Source organism: Protopterus annectens, chromosome 12.part0 (assembly GCF_019279795.1).
Source record: "Protopterus annectens isolate FY-2018-M chromosome 12.part0, PAN1.0, whole genome shotgun sequence".
Lineage (NCBI taxonomy): Eukaryota > Metazoa > Chordata > Ceratodontiformes > Protopteridae > Protopterus > Protopterus annectens.
The window spans coordinates 22977160-22999233 of NC_056746.1; the positions used below are offsets into that span (position 1 = coordinate 22977160).

At 39.5% G+C, this 22074-nt stretch overlaps 1 protein-coding gene across 1 annotated transcript in view; it reads left to right on the top strand.

Annotated features, from left to right (window-relative positions):
- Nucleotides 1-22074, top strand: part of LOC122816340 (syntaxin-binding protein 4-like) — an 869603-nt gene that overhangs the window by 502089 nt on the left and 345440 nt on the right. Inside the window, exon 11 of the mRNA XM_044089066.1 lies at nt 19429-19498. Coding sequence (XP_043945001.1) covers nt 19429-19498 — 70 coding nt within the window. The remainder of the gene's footprint in view (nt 1-19428; nt 19499-22074) is intronic.

Here is a 22074-nt window from a genome sequence, read left to right on the forward strand (position 1 = left end):
ATAGAATTAGTTTACTGTGCCCCTGTCTAGTAGTGACACAGATGTGACCCATGGGGTAAACTTACGATCTCCCATCCACTCATCAAGATTTCTCTTGAAGAGAGTCAGTGAGGGTCTCTGCCTAATACGAACTGGGATCTTGTTCCAAAGCATGGGAAGCCTCTGGGTTATGAATCTATCCCTCCAGCATGTCCTATTCATACTTGTGCCGAGGTTTAAGTCTTTAGCTCTCGTGGTCCTGATGGACTTGGATTTTTTGAGATGGAGCATGTCCATCAGATCCTGATTGGACATGGCCTTGTACGTCAGGCAGAGATCACCTCTGAGCAGGCGGTATGATACTGAATAGAGCTGAAGTTTCTTTAGTCTGGCAGAATAAGACATATGTTGGAGACCCTTGATCCTCTTGGTGAGGTACTTTTGTGGTCTCTCCAGCTGTTGCAAATGCCGGGTGAGGTACATACCAAATGGGGCATTGTACTCAATCATGAGTCTGATGAGGGAGGAATATAGGGGTACAATGACATCCTTGGATCTGGATGTGAATCCCTTCATGATGAGGTGTGCAAGGTAGAATGTTTTTCTAACCACTTTGGCAACGTGGGTATCAAATGAGAGGTCGCTGTCGACTTGGGTCCCTAGGTCTCTGATTACTTTTTCAGTACTCAGTGGGTTGTTGTCTATGTGATAATTTGTGGGTACTTTGTTTTTCCCAAAGGGGATGACTATACATTTTTTGGCATTTAGTTTAAGGCCGTGACTCCGGCACCAGTTGTCCATTTCTGTGAGGCCGTTTTGTAGGATGTGTGTGTCTGCTGGTGTATCGACTATGGCACCTAGTTTGCAGTCATCTGCGAACTTTGTCAGCCACAGCCCTCCCATGTTTGCTTTAACATCTGAGAAATAAATGCCGAACAAGAGGGGTCCCAGGACAGATCCCTGTGGGACACCACTTGTGACTGGCTTTGAGTCTGACATTGCTCCAGCGATTTTAACTTTATGGGTTCTGTGCTTTAGCCAGTTTGCAGCCCATCTAGTGACATAAGGGTTTATATTTAAGCTGTTGAGCTTATCTGTGATGCCTGAGTGGGGTATTGTGTCGAAGGCCTTAGCCAAGTCCAGGTATGCTGTATGGACTGCTTTGCCCTCGTCAATGGCTCTAGTGACTGTTTCAAAAAAGTCAACCAGGTTTAAAAGGCAGGATCTGCCCTTTATAAAGCCGAACTGGGTGGGGTCAAGTGTCTGTAGGTCCCCTATGTCTCTGTTTATGAGTTTCATAATGATTCTTTCCATAGCTTTGCAGACCAGGCTGGTTAAGTTTATGGGATGGTAGTTTCCAGGGTCTGTAGAGGCACCCCCCTTGTGGAGTGGGACCACTGTTGCTGTACGCCAGTGTTCAGGTACATATCCCGAAGTAAGGCTAAGGTTAAATAGCATTTTTATGTGTGGGTTTAGCTCCTCTTGGAGTTCACGTAACACGCAACCCGGGATACCGTCAGGTCCCATTGATGCTGTGTTTTTTGCTTTGTTTAGGGCAGTTCTCACTTGGACATCTGAGATGACAGGGAGATTACATTCAGCTGGGATAAGTATTTCTTCATTTGGGGTGAAGGAGGGAGAAATTTGCACTGAACCTGTCAGCCAGAATGTTGGCAATATCTGTGTGTTCAGTGTATTTTTATTGTTGTGAACCAACTCTGAGCATATCTGAGGGTTTCCGCCCAGGTTTCTAACATAGCTGAAGAAGGCTTTGTGGTTATCTTTAGTGTCCTTAGCGATTTTTCTCTCAAAGTTGGCCTTGGATGTTTTTATGAGAGAACGTAGTTTTTTGCTAATGTTGATCAGAGATGTCTTCCTTTCATGGGATTTTGCTCTGACGTGCAGTAGCTTCCTTCTTTTGTTATACAATTTGTTTATGGCTGAGGTCCACCAGACAGGACGCTTACCTTTGGTGGAGAGGGACTTGGATTTGTTTGGGATTGCATGATCCATGCATTCTTGGAGATGTCCATAGAAAGCATTTGTGAAGGATTCGGCATTGTGGGATGTGGTATCCACTGGCACAGTGGGCTTAAAGGATACCATTTCAGTCTTAAGAAGAGTGAAGTCTGCTTTTGAGAAGTTTTTCACTGTGGTCTTTTGTGCTGGGGGTGGAGGTGGGATATGTATATCCAGGGTGATTAGTTTGTGGTCAGATCTCACTAGTGAGGGGTATACTTCCGGTGTGGAGCATTTTGTCCCCATGTTTGTGATGATCAGGTCTAGTATATTATCTCACCTAGTGGGAGAGGTGACTAATTGTTCCAGTGCATTTGAATTTATGAATTCCAGGAACCTTTGGGCTAGGGTATTAGGGCTACAATAATGTACCCAATCTATGTTTGGGTAGTTGAAGTCTCCCAGTATGATGGTATTTTGTGATACATTCATATCCTCCAGTGTCTTCAGGAAGGCTGAGTGGAGTTCTTGAGATTGGGAGGGTGGTCTGTAACATGCTACCAGTTGTATAGCAGTTTTGCCTATGGTTAGTTGCACCTGTATGGTCTCTGATGCTTCATGTGTTGCTACTAACCTGGAGATGTGGGTGTCCTTGATGAATATGGATGCTCCCCCTCCCTTTGTGGTTCGGCCCGGGTTTTGGGGCCGAAAAGCATGATACGAGGTATAGCCTGGTAATGCTGGGGTGCTCTCAGGAGCCTTGAACCAGGTTTCAGTTACTGCACAGACGTCGATGTTCTCCATGCTGAGGAGTGCATCAAGTGCCTGCATCTTGAGATTTAGACTTCTGGCGTTGAGCAGCATTACCCTTAGTTTTTTTCCATTATTGTTTTCTAAGGAGGTGGGTTTGTCTTTTGAGCCTTGCCTAAAAAATGCACTATGGGGGTGGCAAGAGCCTTAGCCAATATCCGGAAGCCCAGTGGTGACAGGTGTAAGCCATCCCTTGCGAAGCAGCGTGGCTTGTCCAACATGTCATCCCAGGCAGACAGACATTGGATCCCCTTAGAATGACACCAGTACTTGAGCCAATTGTTAAAGCTGATCATCTTGTCTTTGTATTGTGGTATCATTCTTGGTGAGGGCAAGATGCTGCTCAGGGTCAGGGTCATACCAGCCTGGGCTACATAATCGGAGAGCTCCTCTATGTCTCTTTTCATGTAGTCCAGGGAGGTACGTCTCAGGTCATTCACACCAGCATGGACAATGACGGAGTCATATTTGTACTTGCTTTGGAGTGACTTGAGTACGTGTGTTATGTGGCGGATCCTAGCTCCCGATAGACAGCTCACAGTCACCTTCTCCTTGTTCAGCCTGGTCAGCGAGACATCAGTGTGTCTGACTATAGAGTCACCTATTACTAGTGTATCAGGCAAGGTGTTTGGCCTTAAGGGCTGTGATTGGTTGACACACTGATTTATTGAAGTATGTGTTGCCTGTGTTTTGTTTTGAGGTGGCGGATTTTTGGGTGTCTGCTTTGGGAGCCTCTGTTGTTTTGGTAAGTTTTTTATTAGAGCCTCCGAGTATGTCTTTGTGTTTTTATGTGTTTGGTTTGCAGTTGTGGTAGGTCTATGTGGGACTGGGATTGTTGTGTGTGTGGTTGCCATCTCCTCCTGTCTGGTCATGCCAGCCCTGAGTTGAGAGAGTTCAGCCTCCAGTTTGGCTATATAGTTGCATCTCTCACATGTATTTGTGTTTGTTGGGAGGAGGAGAGGGTTGTCTGTGTACATGAGACAATTGTAGCATTGTCTCAAGATATCCAGATTGACCAGCTGAACTGGAGACGATGCCAGTAATCTACCACTCGACATGCTAGAACTGTATAAGGGAGTGCTGTACCTTTAAGGGAAGTGGATATTCACAGGGGTGGTAAGTAGATGTAGTGCTTTACTTAGTACGAGAGTGCTTACTTAGTAGAGAAGTACTGAGAACAAGTGCTAGGCTTATAATATAGTAAGTAGCCTGGTTATACTAAGAGTAGAGCTTCCTTAAGGGAAAATTTGAAGAGCAGACTTGGCGGAGCCAGAAAAAGTTTAACCTTGTTTAACCGCTGCGCTATAAGCACAACCGCATAAAGCCGTGCAAACGCGGATTTTAAACAGTGAACTACAAAAGAGCTAGAAATGGTCCAAAACAACCAATTACTACAGCTTCTTGTGCTGAGGTCACTTCCTACAGGGACAGGTAGGCTGCTCAAGGCTCCCCACTCCCACTGGTGAGCAAAGAAACTTCCCTCTATCCAAGTAAGGTAATGGACAACACAGGAACTACACCACAGCCCAGAATACAGCAATGCCTGTAAACTGGTCTAAACTAGTCGAGGAAGGCAGGAAAACAAGGATTATTTTTTTGTTTTTTAGTTTTTTTGGTAGAAACACACAGAAAATGCAGGAACAGTGATAAATTAGTTACACAGGCTAGCACACTTTAGTGGGCAGCCTCCACAGTTAAATTAAACAAACAAACAAACAACAAACTTTCGATCAAATTCGACTAAAATGTAACTTTAAGTGCAGATTTTAAAATAATGCAGCAAACAGTTAAAAACAGTTCAAGCTAGTTCAGGGTAAGCTACAGAAGCTAATTCAAGTGAAAAAAAAGCAAAGATACTTAAATCCAGAAAGTGGTCGCTTTTCTGAGTTCCCTGCTGCTAGGACCACTCTGCAGACCCACGAGGAGCTTGTCTGAGTAGTATAGCCAGAAAAAAATGCCCAGAGGCAGATTTTAAACAGTGAACTACAAATGAGCTAGAAATGGTCCAAAACAACCAATTACTACAGCTTCTTGTGCTGAGGTCACTTCCTACAGGGACAGGTAGGCTGCTCAAGGCTCCCCACTCCCACTGGTGAGCAAAGAAACTTCCCTCTATCCAAGTAAGGTAATGGGCAACACAGGAACTACACCACAGCCCAGAATACAGCAATGCCTGTAAACTGGTCTAAACTAGTCGAGGAAGGCGGGAAAACAAGGATTATTTTTTTGTTTTTTTGTTTTTTGGTAGAAACACACAGAAAATGCAGGAACAGTGATAAATTAGTTACACAGGCTAGCACACTTTAGTGGGCAGCCTCCACAGTTAAATTAAACAAACAAACAACAAACTTTCAATCAAATTCGACTAAAATGTAACTTTAAGTGCAGATTTTAAAATAATGCAGCAAACAGTTAAAAAACAGTTCAAGCTAGTTCAGGGTAAGCTACAGAAGCTAATTCAAGTGAAAAAAAGCAAAGATACTTAAATCCAGAAAGTGGTTGCTTTTCTGAGTTCCCTGCTGCTAGGACCACTCTGCAGACCCACGAGGAGCTTGTCTGAGTAGTATAGCCAGAAAAAAACACCCAGAGGCGGATTTTAAACAGTGAACTACAAACGAGCTAGAAATGGTCCAAAACAACCAATTACTACAGCTTCTTGTGCTGAGGTCACTTCCTACAGGGACAGGTAGGCTGCTCAAGGCTCCCTACTCCCACTGGTGAGCAAAGAAACTTCCCTCTATCCAAGTAACGTAATGGACAACACAGGAACTACACCACAGCCCAGAATACAGCAATGCCTGTAATCTGGTCTAAACTAGTCGAGGAAGGCGGGAAAACAAGGATTATTTTTTTGTTTTTTGTTTTTTTTGGTAGAAACACACAGAAAATGTAGGAACAGTGATAAATTAGTTACACAGGCTAGCACACTTTAGTGGGCAGCCTCCACAGTTAAATTAAACAAACAAGCAACAAACTTTCAATCAAATTCGACTAAAATGTAACTTTAAGTGCAGATTTTAAAATAATGCAGCAAACAGTTAAAAAACAGTTCAAGCTAGTTCAGGGTAAGCTACAGAAGCTAATTCAAGTGAAAAAAAGCAAAGATACTTAAATCCAGAAAGTGGTCGCTTTTCTGAGTTCCCTGCTGCTAGGACCACTCTGCAGACCCACAAGGAGCTTGTCCGAGTAGTATAGTCAGAAAAAAATGCCCAGAGGCGGATTTTAAACAGTGAACTACAAAAGAGCTAGAAATGGTCCAAAACAACCAATTACTACAGCTTATTGTGCTGAGGTCACTTCCTACAGGGACAGGTAGGCTGTTCAAGGCTCCCCACGCCCACTGGTGAGCAAAGAAACTTCCCTCTATCCAAGTAAGGTAATGGACAACACAGGAACTACACCACAGCCCATGTATATGTATATAATATAGTCACTGGAGATAAGTGGCACTTATTATGTTTATGTATATATTACGGTCACTGGAGTTTAATGACATTTATTGTGTTTCTGAGTATAACTTGGTCACCAGAGGTGACACATATTGTGTTTATGTATATTATATGGTCACCAGAGTTAAGTGACAGTTATTATGTTTATGTATATAATGCATTCATTGGAGTTAAGTGATACTTATTGTGTTAATGCATATAATATGGTCACCAAAGTAAGTGACGCTTATTGTGTTTATGTATATAGTATGGTCATCAGAGTTAAGTCAAACTGATTTTCTTTATGTATAAAAATATGATCATGAAGAGGAATTTTTGCTGATAGTGCCAACCTAATACTGACCAGAATATTAGAGCAGATAATTATAATTTCAGAACTATGATTTAATTTGACTGCGCATTTATTGGGTGAACAGTTAATAAGTCATATTTAATACACTGGTCAAGCCAAGATGTTTTCACTGACAGCCAAGCCAGAGCTGAGACACGGGTTTGGTATAGTTCTGTAAGACTCTGTAAGAGCCATTTTATGGCAGATTATAATATTATACTGGAAGTATATATTTCTGGTACTGCTCTAAGTGGATTTGAAAAATAAAATGCTTTCACTGACTACAGCTGAGATGGCTTTACCTTGGCTTTAATGTGTATACAAAGGCTGATCCAAGCCAGAAACCAGACTTATAAACTAGGCCCATCTGAATACTTCTTACTGACATAACTGACTACACTTATGGTACTTCTCTCACTTTCTAGGTTATCTCTTGAGCTGCTTACTTCAGTGATAGTGCTACCTTGACTGACTTCTTTGATGGCACTACATTCATTAACTGTGTTTTCTGTGTTATCAAGCACACATGACTCTCTGACTGCTGGTTTAAAATAATGAAAACAAGTTTCAAGAGGTGATAACTTCCCTAACAGAACAACAAAATAAAATGCAACTACATTTGCCTCCACTGAAGACTATATACAGAAAAAACTTTTTGTTTCTGTATATGCTCTTCAGTGGAGCCACTAACAAGAAAAAAATCACAGGAAAATGCAATCTGTACACTGGATGCCTGCAAACCTACAAAGAAAGGGATTACTCCCGTGTCACTATTAGACAGAGGCACAGTAAACTAAACCTTAAAAAGGGCACAGTATACTCAAATCAAGGGGCGGCGTAAGCCATGCAGAATCGGGCTAGGCTTATAATTGCCCCAGGGCAGATAGCCTAGTATGAACCTATGAACCTATGAACCTATAAAGTACACAACAAGGACTACTAAGGTGTTTCATCTCACACATGAGCTCCTTCCTTAATATATAAACAAGCCACACTTACAGTACCTTTCGGTTAATTTTCCATTCATTACCCGATTTCCTTTCAAAACTGAATCAGTAAAAGTTATGAACACCCTAATTCACAAAATCTTAGACAAATATTTTACCACAGGAAATAAAGTGTCGTACATATCTGAACTAACATAATCATCCAGAGAATTGGACATTATCCTATATATTGTACTTTGGTGCTACTCTCACCCACAATGACTTACCCTCAGAGACTGAACCTTCCCCGTGTTTTTCTGAAAAATTTGAAAAGAGACTGTTGTAGTTCTCACTTGGCTCCTGAAGACATGGCAGCACCTTTTCCTGACATACTGCAGCTCATTTCAATGCAAGAATTAACTACTTCTGTATCTAATGTAGAAAATAAAGCAAAGTTAAGTACTAAGTAACTGCTTCTCTATCTAATGTACAAAATAAAACAATGTCAAGTACTACTGACCTAAGCAATGGCCACAACACGTGTTCATTATACTGAAGAAAGAATGCATGTGAAACACTTCACAAATGAATGCATGATCTGTTTTCTGCTTTGCCATGTTGCAATTACTTTACAAAACTGTTTCTGTCTGTGGGTGGTATACTACGGTTATCTTAGTCAGTCCTAGAAATGAATTGTGCTCTGACACTACATTTTCCCCATTAATTTAACTATCTGTGGTAACTGTAAGAATATGCAGAATACATAACTCATTAACCTCTATGCAGAAAGGAATGTCACACTTATTTATTTATTATTTATTTTACATTTGTTGACCAGGATAATCCGACTGGATGCATTTCCATTTTCAGCGGAGGCCCGGGGAGAAAAGCTCCAAACGACAGTACACAAAGTTATCAAGACAATACTTAAAACATAATACACAGATAGTTCTCTAGTAATAGTAATAGTAAATGCCTAGCTCACACAGGTTACACAGTGGTTTAGCAAGCAAAATTTGCATTTGTTCATTTGAACCATAAGACAAGATAAGTAGATTTAATAGTACAGTTCTGGTATAGAGGTTTAGTTGTGGAGATGTTACTAGTCAGGTTTAGGGCAGGGGCATTGCCAGTGAGATATAAAATATTTTTTAAGACTTTTTTTGAATAGATAAAGTGAGAGTTCCAGGGTAAGGTCTGCAGGAAGTACATTCCAGAGCATCCCTGGCTGAGTTGTTGGATTTGAATGTTAGGGCGTGTAGCCTGTTGGATGATCAAAGTAGCCTGAGGTTACTATAGGGGCTAATGATGTTTATGAGTGCAGGTGTATTATCAGAATGATTGAGGACTTTATGTGCAACTATGAGCTGGTTGAACTGCAATAAGGCGGGTAATTTGAGCCGTCCTAGGAGATTTAGGTTTTGACAATGATGAGCCTGTGGCAAATCTAGCTATGTGGCTGTAGCAGCAGGATAGCTTGCTAACATTGCTTTTGTTCAGGTTAGTGAGTAGAGGAGAGGCATAGAGAAGAGCAGAAAGTAGGTTAGAGTGGGCAATAGCAGTTCTTGCAAGAGGCGTAAGGAAAGGTTTGATCTTGTAAAGGGAGCCAAGTTTTTTGTTAATGGTATTGATAGTTTGATTGATATGCAAATCACATTTTAGGTTACTATCTACTATAACTCCCAGGAGTTTGATTTGAGCTTCTGTGGAGATGATAGTGCCGTTATTAGATTTTATGGTGAAGAAAGGAGGGGAGGACCTATTAGTGGGGGAGAAAAGAAGCAGTTTAGTTTTATTAGGGTTTGAGGTCAGACAGTGATTTGTAAGCCAGTTTTCAATGGTATTGAAAGTATTCTGGGTTAATGTCAGAAGATTTGTTAGGGAGGTAGCAGAGCAGATTAAGGTGGAATTATCTGCATATTGAATGCAGGTAACATTTGGGATGATAGAGTGGAGGTCATTAATAAAGACAGAGAATAGTAAGTGTCCTATAAGAGCCCTGGGGGACTCCTAGGGTGATGGGTAGATAGGTTGATAGCTTTCCCTGCCAAAGGACTGCTTGTTGTCTTCCAGATGGGTAAGATTAAAACCATTGGAGAGAAAGATGGTCTAAGCAGAAGGTCTTCAGAGTTTGGATGAATAATTGGTGGTTAACCATGTCGAAAGCCTTGGAAAGATCAATAAATAGTGCTGAGGATAGTATGTTGTTGTTGCATTTGTGGTTAATGATATTAGAGAAAGAGAGGAGTGCTGAGGTGGTACTGTGGTGTGGCCTAAAGCCGTGCTGAGAGTCGGCTAGTAGCTTGTTCTGAATTAGATGGTGCATAAGCTGTTTTTGGACACATTTCTCTAGAATTTTAGCTAGTGGAGATAAAATAGCTATGGGTCTGAAGATTGATAGTTCAATGGAGCTGCCTCCTTTATGGAGGGTTATAACATGGGATATTTTCTAGACTGAGGGGATGGTTGCTTCGGAAATGGATTTATTAATCAATATTGAGATAGGGTATACAATGGCATCTGCAGCTTTTTGCAAATACTCTGCAGGGAGGAGGTCAGCAGCTAGGGTGGTAGGCTTTAGTTTCTTAATTAAGGCTTTGATAAGTGGAGTGGGAGCTGGTTGAAAGCTAAAGGATATCACTGAAGAAGCTATTGAAGGAATTTGCAATGTCCTCTGGAGAATTGTGGTTAGACACTGAGGGGGTTGGGGTAGAGGTTAGGCCTGAGTGCAGGAGTTTGTTAATTCCTGCCCAAAACTTTTGTGGTTTGTTATGATGTTTCTGTTGCAGCTGGCAGTAGTATTTTTTTTATCTAGAGTAATGGATTTTTTGGTGTTATTCCTTAGCTGTCGATATTTAAGTTGGTCAGGTGGGGCTTTACTTAAACGGCAAGTGGCCCAGACTTTGTTTCTTAGTATGATTTTGGATTTGGTTTCTTTTGAAAGCCGTGGTGCTTTATTTGTTTTTGTTTTAACAGAGTGGGGGAGGGGCATGGAAATCAAGGATGGTAAGGAATTTCGTATTGAAGTGACCGACTGCTTCATCCAGTGGAGGTTGTTTTAGAACTGACCAGATGCAAGCCTTGAGCTCATTTTGGAAATTGTTGAGGTTAAAGTTCCGTTTGTTTCTTATTGTTTTATAGGTGGGCTGGTGGGGGTTGTCCACCTTGAGCTTAATAATGTATGTGAGATAGTGGTCACCTATGCCATCGGGCAGAGTCACAGACTTGTACATTTGAGCATGGCCATTGATAAGTATCCAGTCTAGGGTACTCTCTTTGCTATTAGGTTTATTAAACCTGGTGAGGGAGGATATGGTCTGAGTGAACCCATATCGGTTAACGTGTCGTAGGAGAGCCTGACACACTTCTGTCAGCCTACAGACATTCTTGCATTACACAGTGGTTTCTGGAGAAATAAACTTAAAAGGCATAGGGAAAACAACTGTAAATATTTTGTAAGCAAGGACAGATATTAAAATGTACAAATAGCAATGCTATGGGTAGGAAATATTACTTACTGTGATAATACTGCAGTCACAGTCTTTCTATAATTGTTGATGTATATTGTACTTTGCACACACAATTGTTTTTGCTAAACTTTCACAAATTGTCATTGTTTGTATAAAATTTTTGTTAATCTGACATAAGCTATGACATGACAGCAAGAAATTCCTCTTTCAGCACAACATCATTTACTACCAGGATTTAATGAGTGTGTGTGTGTGTGTGTGTGTGTGTGTGTGTGTGTGTGTGTGTGTGTGTGTGTGTGTGTGTGTGTGTGTGTGTGTGTGTGTGTAGTGATTACTGAGTAGCAGTATGGTTTCATACCAGGAAAGAGCACTACAGATGTGATGTTTGATATGAGGGTGTTGATGGAGAAGTATAGAGAAGGTCAGAAGGAGTTGCATTGTGTCTTTGTGGACTTAGAGAAAGCATATGACAAGGTGCCTAGAGAGGAGTTGTGGTATTGTATGAGAAAGTCGGGAGTGGCAGAGAAGTATGTAAAAGTGTTACAGGATATGTAGGACAGTGTGACAGTGGTGAGGTCTGCAGTAGGAGTGATGGATCTGTTCAAGGTAGAGGTGGGATTACATCAAGAATCAGCTCTGAGCCCTTTCTTATTTGCAGTGGTGATGGTCAGGTTGACAGACGAGGTCAGGCAGGAGTTCCCGTGGACTGTGATGTTTGTGGATGACATTGTGATTTGTAGCGAGAGTACAGAACAGGTTGAAGAGACCATGGACAGGTGGAGATATGCTCTAGAGAGGAGAGGAATGAAGGTCAACAGGACTAAGACAGAATATATGTGTATGAATGAGGGGGAGGGTAGAGGAATGGTGAGGATTCAGGGACTAGAGGTGGTGAAGGTGGATGAGTTTAAATACTTGGGACCAACAGTTCAGAGTAATGGTGAGTGTGGAAGAGAGGTGAAGGAGAGTGTGCAGCCAGGGTGGACTGTGTGGAGAAGAGTGTCAGGAGTGATTTGTGATAGACGGGTACCAGTAAGAGTGAAAGGGAAGGTGTACAAGAGGGTAGTGAGACCAGCTATGTTATGTGGGTTGGAGACAGTGGCAATGACAAAAAGACAGAGTCAGAGCTGGAGGTGGGAGAGTTAAAGATGGTAAGATTTGGATTGGGTGTGACAACTATGGACAGGATTAGAAATGAGTATATTAGAGGGTCAGCTCAGGTTGGATGTTTGGAGTCAAAGCCAGCAAGGCAAGTTTATGCTGGTTTGGACATGTGCTGAGGAGGGATGCTGGGTATATTGGGAGAAGGATGCTAAGGATGGAGCTGCCAGTTAAGAGCCTAAGATAAGGTTTATGGTTGTGGTGAGAGAGGACATGCAGGTGGTTGGTGTGATGGAGCAAGATGCAGAGGACAGGAAGAAATGGAAACAGATGATCCACTATGGCAACCCCTAATGTGAGAAGCTGAAAGAAAAACAAAGTGTGTGTGTGTGTGTGTGTGTGTGTGTGTGTGTGTGTGTGTGTGTGTGTGTGTGTGTGTGTGTGTGTGTGTGTGTGTGTGTGTTTTCCTTTGGTTCCTAAGTGAAACTGGATTTCTACCTCAAGATTTTGGCCAGCCAGTTGTTACTGGTATGACATAGGCTCATTCAGAACTGCAAACTGATTTTAAGTTGACTCATTTTGGTAGAATTTCATTTGTGTTGACGTTATGAATGCATCCTCGTGCTTCTGCATCCATTAGATCAATTTCTAAGGGTGTAAATTAGCAGTTTCAAAGTCAGAGAAAATGGCATTGCATTTCAATGTTGTTCACAATTTTAATGCTGGTACACATAATTTAATGGGAAATTAATTTTTTTTAAGTTTAAAAAGAAGCCGAACACAGGTATCAATAAAAGAGCAGTTCTTGTTGATTACATTAAAGAGAAAAACTAGAGTGTATGATCACTTGCGCTCACTTATAATGTATAGAAGATGTTAATGTGCCTTCTAGCATAAACTGTAGTAATGCCCCTGCACCCATGCCTAAATCTGCCACTAATACCCACTCCCACACTGTCTATGCAAGTGATTATTTTTCTATATCTTGCTTACCTACTGTTACCCTATGAACTGTTGGTCCAGCTTATCCAGCTGACCAGGGGTTGCCCCTCAGGGGAGCAGTCCAGGAAAGGAAACTTAATTGTCCCCAGGTCAAGGGACTGTGGGTTAGCTCTGCTGGGGTGTCGGTCCTATCATCTGCTTGACAAATGTTTGCATGCCTTGCATTTCACACCCTCAGGTGACTAGGGACGGTACTGCTGTAGCAGGTTCTATGCTAACAGCTTGCAGGTTTGTGCTCCCATACAACTGTCTTGCCCACAGTGATTTTACATTGCTTAATAGGCCAAGTCTTCTCCTACACATGGTCTACACATGAGCCAGTGCTTATCTGTCTGACAAGTAGCAAATGTGCTGTGGTATCTAGCTCCTTCCCTCACCTGAGATGGGTATATCTACATCATGTGACCCACTCACACCACATCCCTGCACAACTCGTTTGAATAGTACCTTGCCTCACAAATTGATCCTGGGTCTGCTGAAGCCTAAACATGGTTTCTTTACACCCTGCTATGTAAACAGTCACCAACTGGAAATTACATTTCTAGTAATGTGCATGATAAAGTTAAACAATCCCAGCACAGTGATAAATACCCAAAATGCCATTACAAGAAATAAAAGGCACAAAAATAATTTTAATAACATACTTGAAAAACAAAAAAATAACTTCACAGTGAGAGCTTTTGTCCAATGGACTTCATCAGATTGTGAACAATATATCTAACTCATGGCTTTATTATAACTAAAAAAAGAAAAGGTCATATGACATGTTAATTAGTGGTTATTTGTCTCACATACCCATCAACTACAAGTATAGAACAAACATAAGAATGGCCTTACCTATGCTCACTACAACCAAATTTGTTTGTATAACAATGCAGACAAACTAAAATATTGTGTAATTGGGGTAATATACTTTAGACAACACCAAACTTTCTCTCCAAATTCCTATGACAATCTCGTATTACAGCGGGAAAAAACATGATGATGCTGCCTAGGGAAGACTTTTAGAGCACACGTGATGGCCTATTTGAGTATTTGCTTCTTGTCTGGACAGTTGAAATTCTGCAACTGAATGTAAAGCTTTCATTGTTGGGGTGCTTAACCTGTAACGGTTCTTAAAATGTGGAATCATTGACTGCTTCATCTAGAGAGTAAGGAAAGTGTGTGTTTGCTTGCAGATTTTAACAATGACAAAACATTCTTTGATGAAAATATAACTTTTCTATAGAGAAAGGAGGAACTTTTTTTATGTACGACTGAAGGAAATGACAGTGGGTTAATGGGTCACGTAAGTTTGCAAAAGCTTTGCTCCACAATTGACATTTCAGATTTGTAACAAAGATAGTGGTACTATAGAAATGTGTGGACTATCATAATATCAGCAAGATTAATAGAATGGGAGATGGTATCCTTGTGGAAGTTTGAAAGCTAGGAGGAAAGAAAGTGATAAAATGTCTAGAAGGTTTTGTGTAACGGTATTTTAAGCAGAGGGGAGGCACCAACATCCCGGGGGAGGGGGGGGGGACTCTGGTGGCTGTAATATGACAGCAAAGACCCATCTGATCCAGCTTTACATAAGACAATTTCAGTTTTAAACTGTGGTTATAAAGTGGTAATACATCTATAATAGCAAAGGTGATGCCAGAACTCAGTAGGTATTTCTACTGGACAAAAAATGGCTACATAATACCACTTAAAACATATGTGCCTTTTATAAGATAAACTCAATGCCTGCCGTCAGCCACAGAACAAAACATCTTTTTTTGTGAACTGGTTAATTACCCACACCAAAACAAAACAAACAAACAAAAAAAAAAAACGATACTGCAAATCACAATGATGTAACTCATTAGCGGTTGCAGAAAGCGTCAGTTCTGGGCACATTAATGAAACTATACATGTTAGAAGTTTTGTTTGTACTTTATTTGGTTTTCCAGGTCAGAGATTCTGGGTGTCAGTTTTTTTTACCTTGGCATTCAGTCATGCCTCTCGGCACATTTTCTTTTATTTATTTATTTTGCTCACCTGAGAACAGTGATCTGGTTAAATCCTTTGTTCAAAATGCATGCTGCATGCAAATGGAGAAGGAAGGATTCTGTTGGATGAAAGAAGTTTGTTACCATCTGCCTGCAGCTGGTAGACATACTCTTATCAATATGAATATATTTATTTCCTTGTGCAGTAAAAAAATAAAGTAACCTATACAAATAATTTACTAAAATAATGGAAAGTGCAAATGATGAAGTATCATTCTGACCCATGCTTTTGCAGTAAAGGGTTGTAGGACAGTTAACTGAACTGGTTAAATTACAATTGTAAGGGTACTAAAGAACTTTGCTGTGCCATCCTCCCTGCAAGCCAGAAAATGTCAAAGATCTTAGGGGAGACCAGTGATAAAATACCTGTCCATCTTTTGAAGATCTAGCACAAAACCTTAGCTTTTAATGACTGTAGATCAACAGTTCTGAAATCACCTGTCCAAATCACGTTTATTTATTACAACTACTCCTTGCTGTCTTGTGCCCCAAATCTGAACATTTCTTACTAAAACAAAATGAGTGTTGCAAGAAGTTTTTTTTTCTAAGATTTAAAAGTCTGTGCCTTAAGTTTTGTTTGTGTACTGCTGGAAGTCACGAAGCAGCTAACAATATAGTTGTGGAAGTTACAAGAGGATGTGCTCTATTAAAAACTGTCAGCCATTATGAACTGTTTCTTCCCCCACTATGGTGCCTGCATACGTGAAATGCCAGGGAAAATCAGAACAGGTGTTAACACCCCCCAGCTCTGAAGAACTGGTCTGAGTTTCACCCACACAGATCACAGACACACACACATGGCTGAAGTACACCCTTCGTGTCCACACCCTGTCCTGGATTGTTAGATCTGCACAGGGAGTTGGGAAGCATATATAACCGAGTCACATGCACCAACAGAAAATCTCAAGGGCTTCCCATCCAGAGGGAGCATGCCAGTCCCAGCAAGAGCTCCTTCTGCTGGCTCTGTACACAACTCACAAAAGCACAAAACCAAGCGTGAAAAGTTTCAGATGCAATCCCATCAACAAAAGGGGATATTCATATGCAAATATCAGAGTAACACATACTGTGGAGGTGGCCCCCTCCTCCCCAGGGAAAATACTGTCCAAAGTAAATGGGCCAAGAAAACTTCTTTTAAACTGCACAGAACTGTGTCTCATTGGTATATAACCACAGGCTGACAGGCGCTATAGGAAAAAGAGAAAAACAAATGCAGATGGTGCACATTTGTTAAACGTTTGTTTTCATTCTCTAAAATCTGCAGTGTGACTTAACTTACTAAAATCAAAACCACCACCATTGCACTAAAGCTATCCAAAAAGAATCCTAATGGTGAGCCTTCGAGTCTCATCCTGCTACAGAACCTTGCTGTGCCAGAAATTCCAACACAAAGTCACGGTAAAACAAGTACCATACTAATAACATAGTTCAGCCATCCGGCACACCACCAGACTTTGTAACTCAACCCAGCATGACCATGACTGCAACTGGGAAAACAGCTGCACCTAGCATATCTACTGTAATTAAAAACATTAAAAAGTGTGTGGAGGGCTTCTCATCGCATGCCAATCATTTCATAGCTGCACAGCACACTTGACAAAACACAGCAAACAAAGTAATTATGGAACAAACAATCCTATGTCAATCACGCTGTGTTTGCAGTGCTGACTCAAAAACAACTTGCTGTCTTTACTTTTTAAAGAATGCGCATAAACACCACCATCAACTGCATTGCTCACATTTTGGTCAAACTTATTATTATTGCTGTTAACTACCTTAAATTTGATAGCAGAAAAACAGATTCCCTTCCTCGGAATTTGAGTAATTTATCAAGGAAATGCTAGTGCCATCTATAAAAAAATGTCATGGCAACATAAGCAAGATCCACAAAGGGCACCACCGTTTAAACAGTGTACTCAACAGTGTGTTGCAGTTTAAGTGCTGTCCTAATGGATACTATTCAGGCATCGTGTCTTTCTGCATATTTCAGCATTAGCGAGAATAGTGTTTTACTAAACTGGTGAAAGCATTAAAGGAAATGACACATTTTGTGCATCTGAAGTCTGGAAGTGAAAAGACTCGCTATGTTAATAAAGTTAGTTATTATTAACATTTACCAATGAAGACTCTGCATGATAATTTATGCTGTAAGCGCACCAAATGCAGCACTCTCTCAACTGTACCGCTTCTTTGGCGCCTTGAAAATAATTGGTACTTCAATGAAAATTAACAAATTACCTCAATGCAGATCACTCCCTCACACTGGAAGAGCAGTTTCAAAGTCTTTTTTCTGGTTTTAAACTGTCTTGAATAGTCTGATGCAAAGTAAATAAAATTTTTACTCACAATATCACAGCTGTCACCAACGTGCCTAAATTACAATGGAGATGCAATTGGAAGATCGTTTTAAAGAAAAGTCATCTGACTGCAACCTCCAATCACATCTCTGATGTACAGTATTAGGCGCATTGTTGACAGGATTCTCTGTAAGACATGCAATTTAAAAAAAAAAAGTCTAAAAAGGGGCCGGTGTGTGCCCCTGATCCCATGCCTAAATCTGCCACTGCACACCCTATGTAGGGGTCTCTGCCTACCACACCTCCTGATAACTATGTTAACTTCAAGGTTCAAAATTTCAGAATAACAAGAGGAATTGATTTAACAAAACCAACTATTTATTTATTTCTGAATTAGTTTTGCTTGATGTCTATGAACATAGTAGGAGATGGGGTACAGTCTATTAATGTTACATGAAATTTAAAATATCATCTTATATATCTCTTTCATTTCTCTATATCAGAGATGAAAACATTTCATACGTCTCACATAAGATTTCAAAATTTATATAATCATGTATTATTTTCAGCTTTCTATAAGACAAAGTATTGTTACTTAGGTTTCAAATCAAGTATCCTTTTAAGAAATACAGAACATATTTATGAAACTTTAATGGGCTATACAGAGATAAACCTTTAAATTGTGTATGTGTTTCATATATTTACTTATATTACTGTCAAAAAACATATATGTAGCAATATCAGGTAATATAGGTAAAGTGAAAACTTTAATTGTCTACGATACATAAATTATATTAAAACAATTCCATTTTGGCATTTCGGTGTACAGACCTTTGCACATTTTATAAAATTTGTTGATGGCGAAGTAAAGTATGACAAGAAATCATAATGTAATATTTAATCATTTTTAGCATTTTGGTCAAGTAATGTGAAGCAGTATGAATTGTTTATAGCTCATTTAAGTCTATGAAGCTTTCATGCAACAAACAACAAAGGACTTTATCAGACTAATAAATATTAGTCTGATTAAGTCCCGTGCTGTTTTCTAGATGAAAACATTAGCTAATAAACCAAGTCTGTGAATGTTAATACATATACAGCTTACTTGCATGCTTCTTGGATCGTGGTTGTTGATATATTCGCTCTCTCCGTCTCTGTCTCTCTTCCCCCCTTCTTTCTCTCTCTTTCCCCCTCTCTCAATCTGGCTCACCCAGCACCTGTGCAAGTCCCTGAACTAGCATCCTGCCCCCTTGCTTATAGTGAAGAGCAATAAAAAAAGGAAATTCTCTGATTACAGCTCTTCTTTGGAAGATCAAAAAAAAAAAAACAGCAGTCTGAAGCAAACACACCATCCTAGGCACACCCCTCTTTACCAGCAGCAGCACAAAAACTCGCTTTGTGTACAGACATAATGGCAATCAGATTTACCCCACCCTTGCCACACCACTGCTCTCTCTCTCTCTGAATATATACATATATGTATATTAAACAAGCACACTTGGCTTGCTTCAAATTGACCTACAGTGTGATATACATAACTGGAATTGCATTTGATATTATGAATACTACTGTTGTGTTTGTTACTGTCATTTGGTTAAGTTATGCATTTTGCCTATTGTTTTGTATCCTTGTCTTACAATGTTTTATTTTGTATTGTACTGTGGCCCAGTAAGTGTCCAAAAAGAGTCTTGTATCTGCCTGCCTCACACAGTAAATAACAAACACATACATACATACATAAGCAAATAAATAAATAAATATACAATCATGTATTTATATAGTACCCATGAAGACAGCATCTGGTTTTCTTGTGAGTAAGCTGGTATAAGTGCCAGGAATCATATCTGGATTAAATCACTGCATGTATAAATTTAAAGAAAAATAAAATATGTGCTCAAACATATTTTTTGATACATTATCTAACTGAAGAAAACTTTCTAATGAGATTTTTATTAGTGTTTGCATGCTACAATGTCAGAACTTTGTAAAAAAAAAAGTATAAAACTGATATATCAAATATTATGGAATATTGTGAGGTTCTGAAACACTGTGTTGTCCCTTTTCCTAGACAAGACATGAACAAGTGACTGTGCCATCTCCGTCCCCAGACATATGTCCTCCAGAGCTTACAGTGTCAGGTAAAGACTGTTATTAACTTTGTTATTGCTTCATTGTTTTCCATACATACACAATCACTCATGTTTGCAACATCATTTTCCTGTCATACAATTAATATTTCATGCAGAACTATTCTGTTCCACAAATAGTAGAAAAATAATACATTATACTTGCCTAATGGCAGAAGCAGTCAATATGCTTATCTACTCTGCCTTTTTAAGTGCCTTAGCGTTTAGTTCCTTTCCATCCCTACCTTCTCTGTCTCCCTTTTTCCACTTGTCCTGTGTCCTCTTGAATGACTCTGGATTCATTCTCCAGCACCAATTATGGTTGTCATTCAGTGGCTCTACATAACTGTCTCTAGAAACATACTTTAGGGGATTCGGAGAATAATTCATATCCATACTATGTTACTTGTGTCCCTTCCTTCTCCCCCTCCCCTCCCTGTACAGAATGACCCCTTCATATCCCCACTGACTCTCCCCTCAGTCCTCTAGGTCCTACTGCCAGTTTTCTTCTGGGATTCAGTAATAATTGAAAAAAAAGCACACAACATAGTTTTAATATGGTCAAGTACAGCCAATGCTATACAACTGCTTAAGTGGTTATACAGGGCATTGGTGTACACCTCTGCATTGAAGTCCTCCTTATACAGTTTAATAGAACATTTCATTTTGATAAAATTCCTTTTTTTGATGTTCTAGTTTCCAAGAATAGTGATGGTATCTTATCTACCACAGTATTTAGAAAACATTTTCAATTTAATACACTTTTAGATGCTACAAGCTATCATCCAGCACATATTATTAGAAATATACCAAAGTCACAAGTTTTGAGGGTTCGGAGAATATGTAAGGAGGAATTGATACAGTAAGAAAAAGATCTCTTTAAAGATTTTTGTTTCAGGGGTTGTAAACATGGTGACATAAAGGTAACCTTTGATAAACTAATATAATTCAGTCAAAAATATTGATAGAACACAATTGTTATAATATGTCACTAATAAGGTTCAAGATGGCAGGTTACGATTGGTCACTACTTTTGGCAGTAATATTTCATCTTTAAACATTTGATAAATACTGGGACTTTTTTTTATCAGATAATAAATTATCTGAAAAAATTCCCTCGCATTGTTGATTTTCATATAGATGAGGTAAAGCCATAGGAAATTATCTTAATCATTATAAAAAGTTTTTAATTTAGATATTGGGACACAACAAGCGATGGAATGAAGGTTATTGGTGGGCTGTCAACCCTGTGGGCATTGTTCTGCATGCAATAAAGTCATGAGAACCAAACAATTCACCTCTTGCAATACTGCACATGTTTTTGATAGTCAATGCTTTAGTATTTGCAGCTCAGAATGGTTAATTTATTTAGTGATGTGTACTTGTTCAGCTTTTTATGTTGGCCAGACTTTTAGGTAGTTTAAAACCCACATTTTGAACATCTAAGTGATATTAGAAACCATAGAGTTTCCAGTGCTTTATATTAACACATATTTAAACACCCTACTACATGGTTTAGCTTTATAGAAAAAGACAGGATTTGTCTTCATAAGCAGAATAAACTGGGATTGCATGAAATTTTAAATAATAAAGAAGAACATACTTGTATTATTAGATTGACGGCATTGTTTTCTCCAGGGCTTAATGATGTTTTGTAATTAATTTATGTGGAGGCAGAGCATAGTTAATTAGTTTGCTATTTAAACACGTATTGTGATATTTTTTGGATTGAACTACACTGAAAAAGGCAAGAACTTGTCGAAACCGGTTTGTGCCTTTTCACAATAAATAGATTATATGCTGATATGGAGTGCTGGGCATTTGTTTTTGGTTTTTGACATTTTGTGCTTTGGCCTTGCACCTTGCCATACCTGTGTAGTAATTTGTTGTTCGTGATTATAATTATCTTACCATCGACTGAGAAACAGTCGATGGTAGAATCATTTTATCTTCATAGGTTAGGTTAGTTCATAGGTTAGCACTAGGCTAACTGGCCTTGCAACCCCTCTCTCTCTCTCTCTCTCTCTATATATATATATATATATATATACACACACATGGGTCTACTTTACATGAACAAAATACCAGTAGACGACACCTAAAAGACCAAGACGAGAAAAATGACTTTTCGCAATACTGACAATATATATACACATGGGTCTACTTTACATGAACAAAATACCAGTAGATGACACCTAAAAGACCAAGACGAAAAAAATGACTTTTCGCAATACTGACAAGTCACACCACCAACTACCAAATCACCGACAATCACAAATCTGACACCCAGAATACCAACATAAAACAACCAAATGTGTAATCTTTCCTATCACCGGGTAACCATGTACATCCAAAAAAGCAACCTTTACAACTACTCAAACTGAAAAGTCTTCCAAACTAAATGAAAACATAGTGAAACATGAAGCTATATCTCTTAGGGACACACGTACCAGACCATATTTTGATAATACTAGTAGTTACGAACGTAACATGGACAATAATTCATCACAACGTCTTAGAATGTGTGTCACTTACTCTAATGATACTAGTTCTCTATCAGATTATTAAGAAACATTGGAGAATTTTAC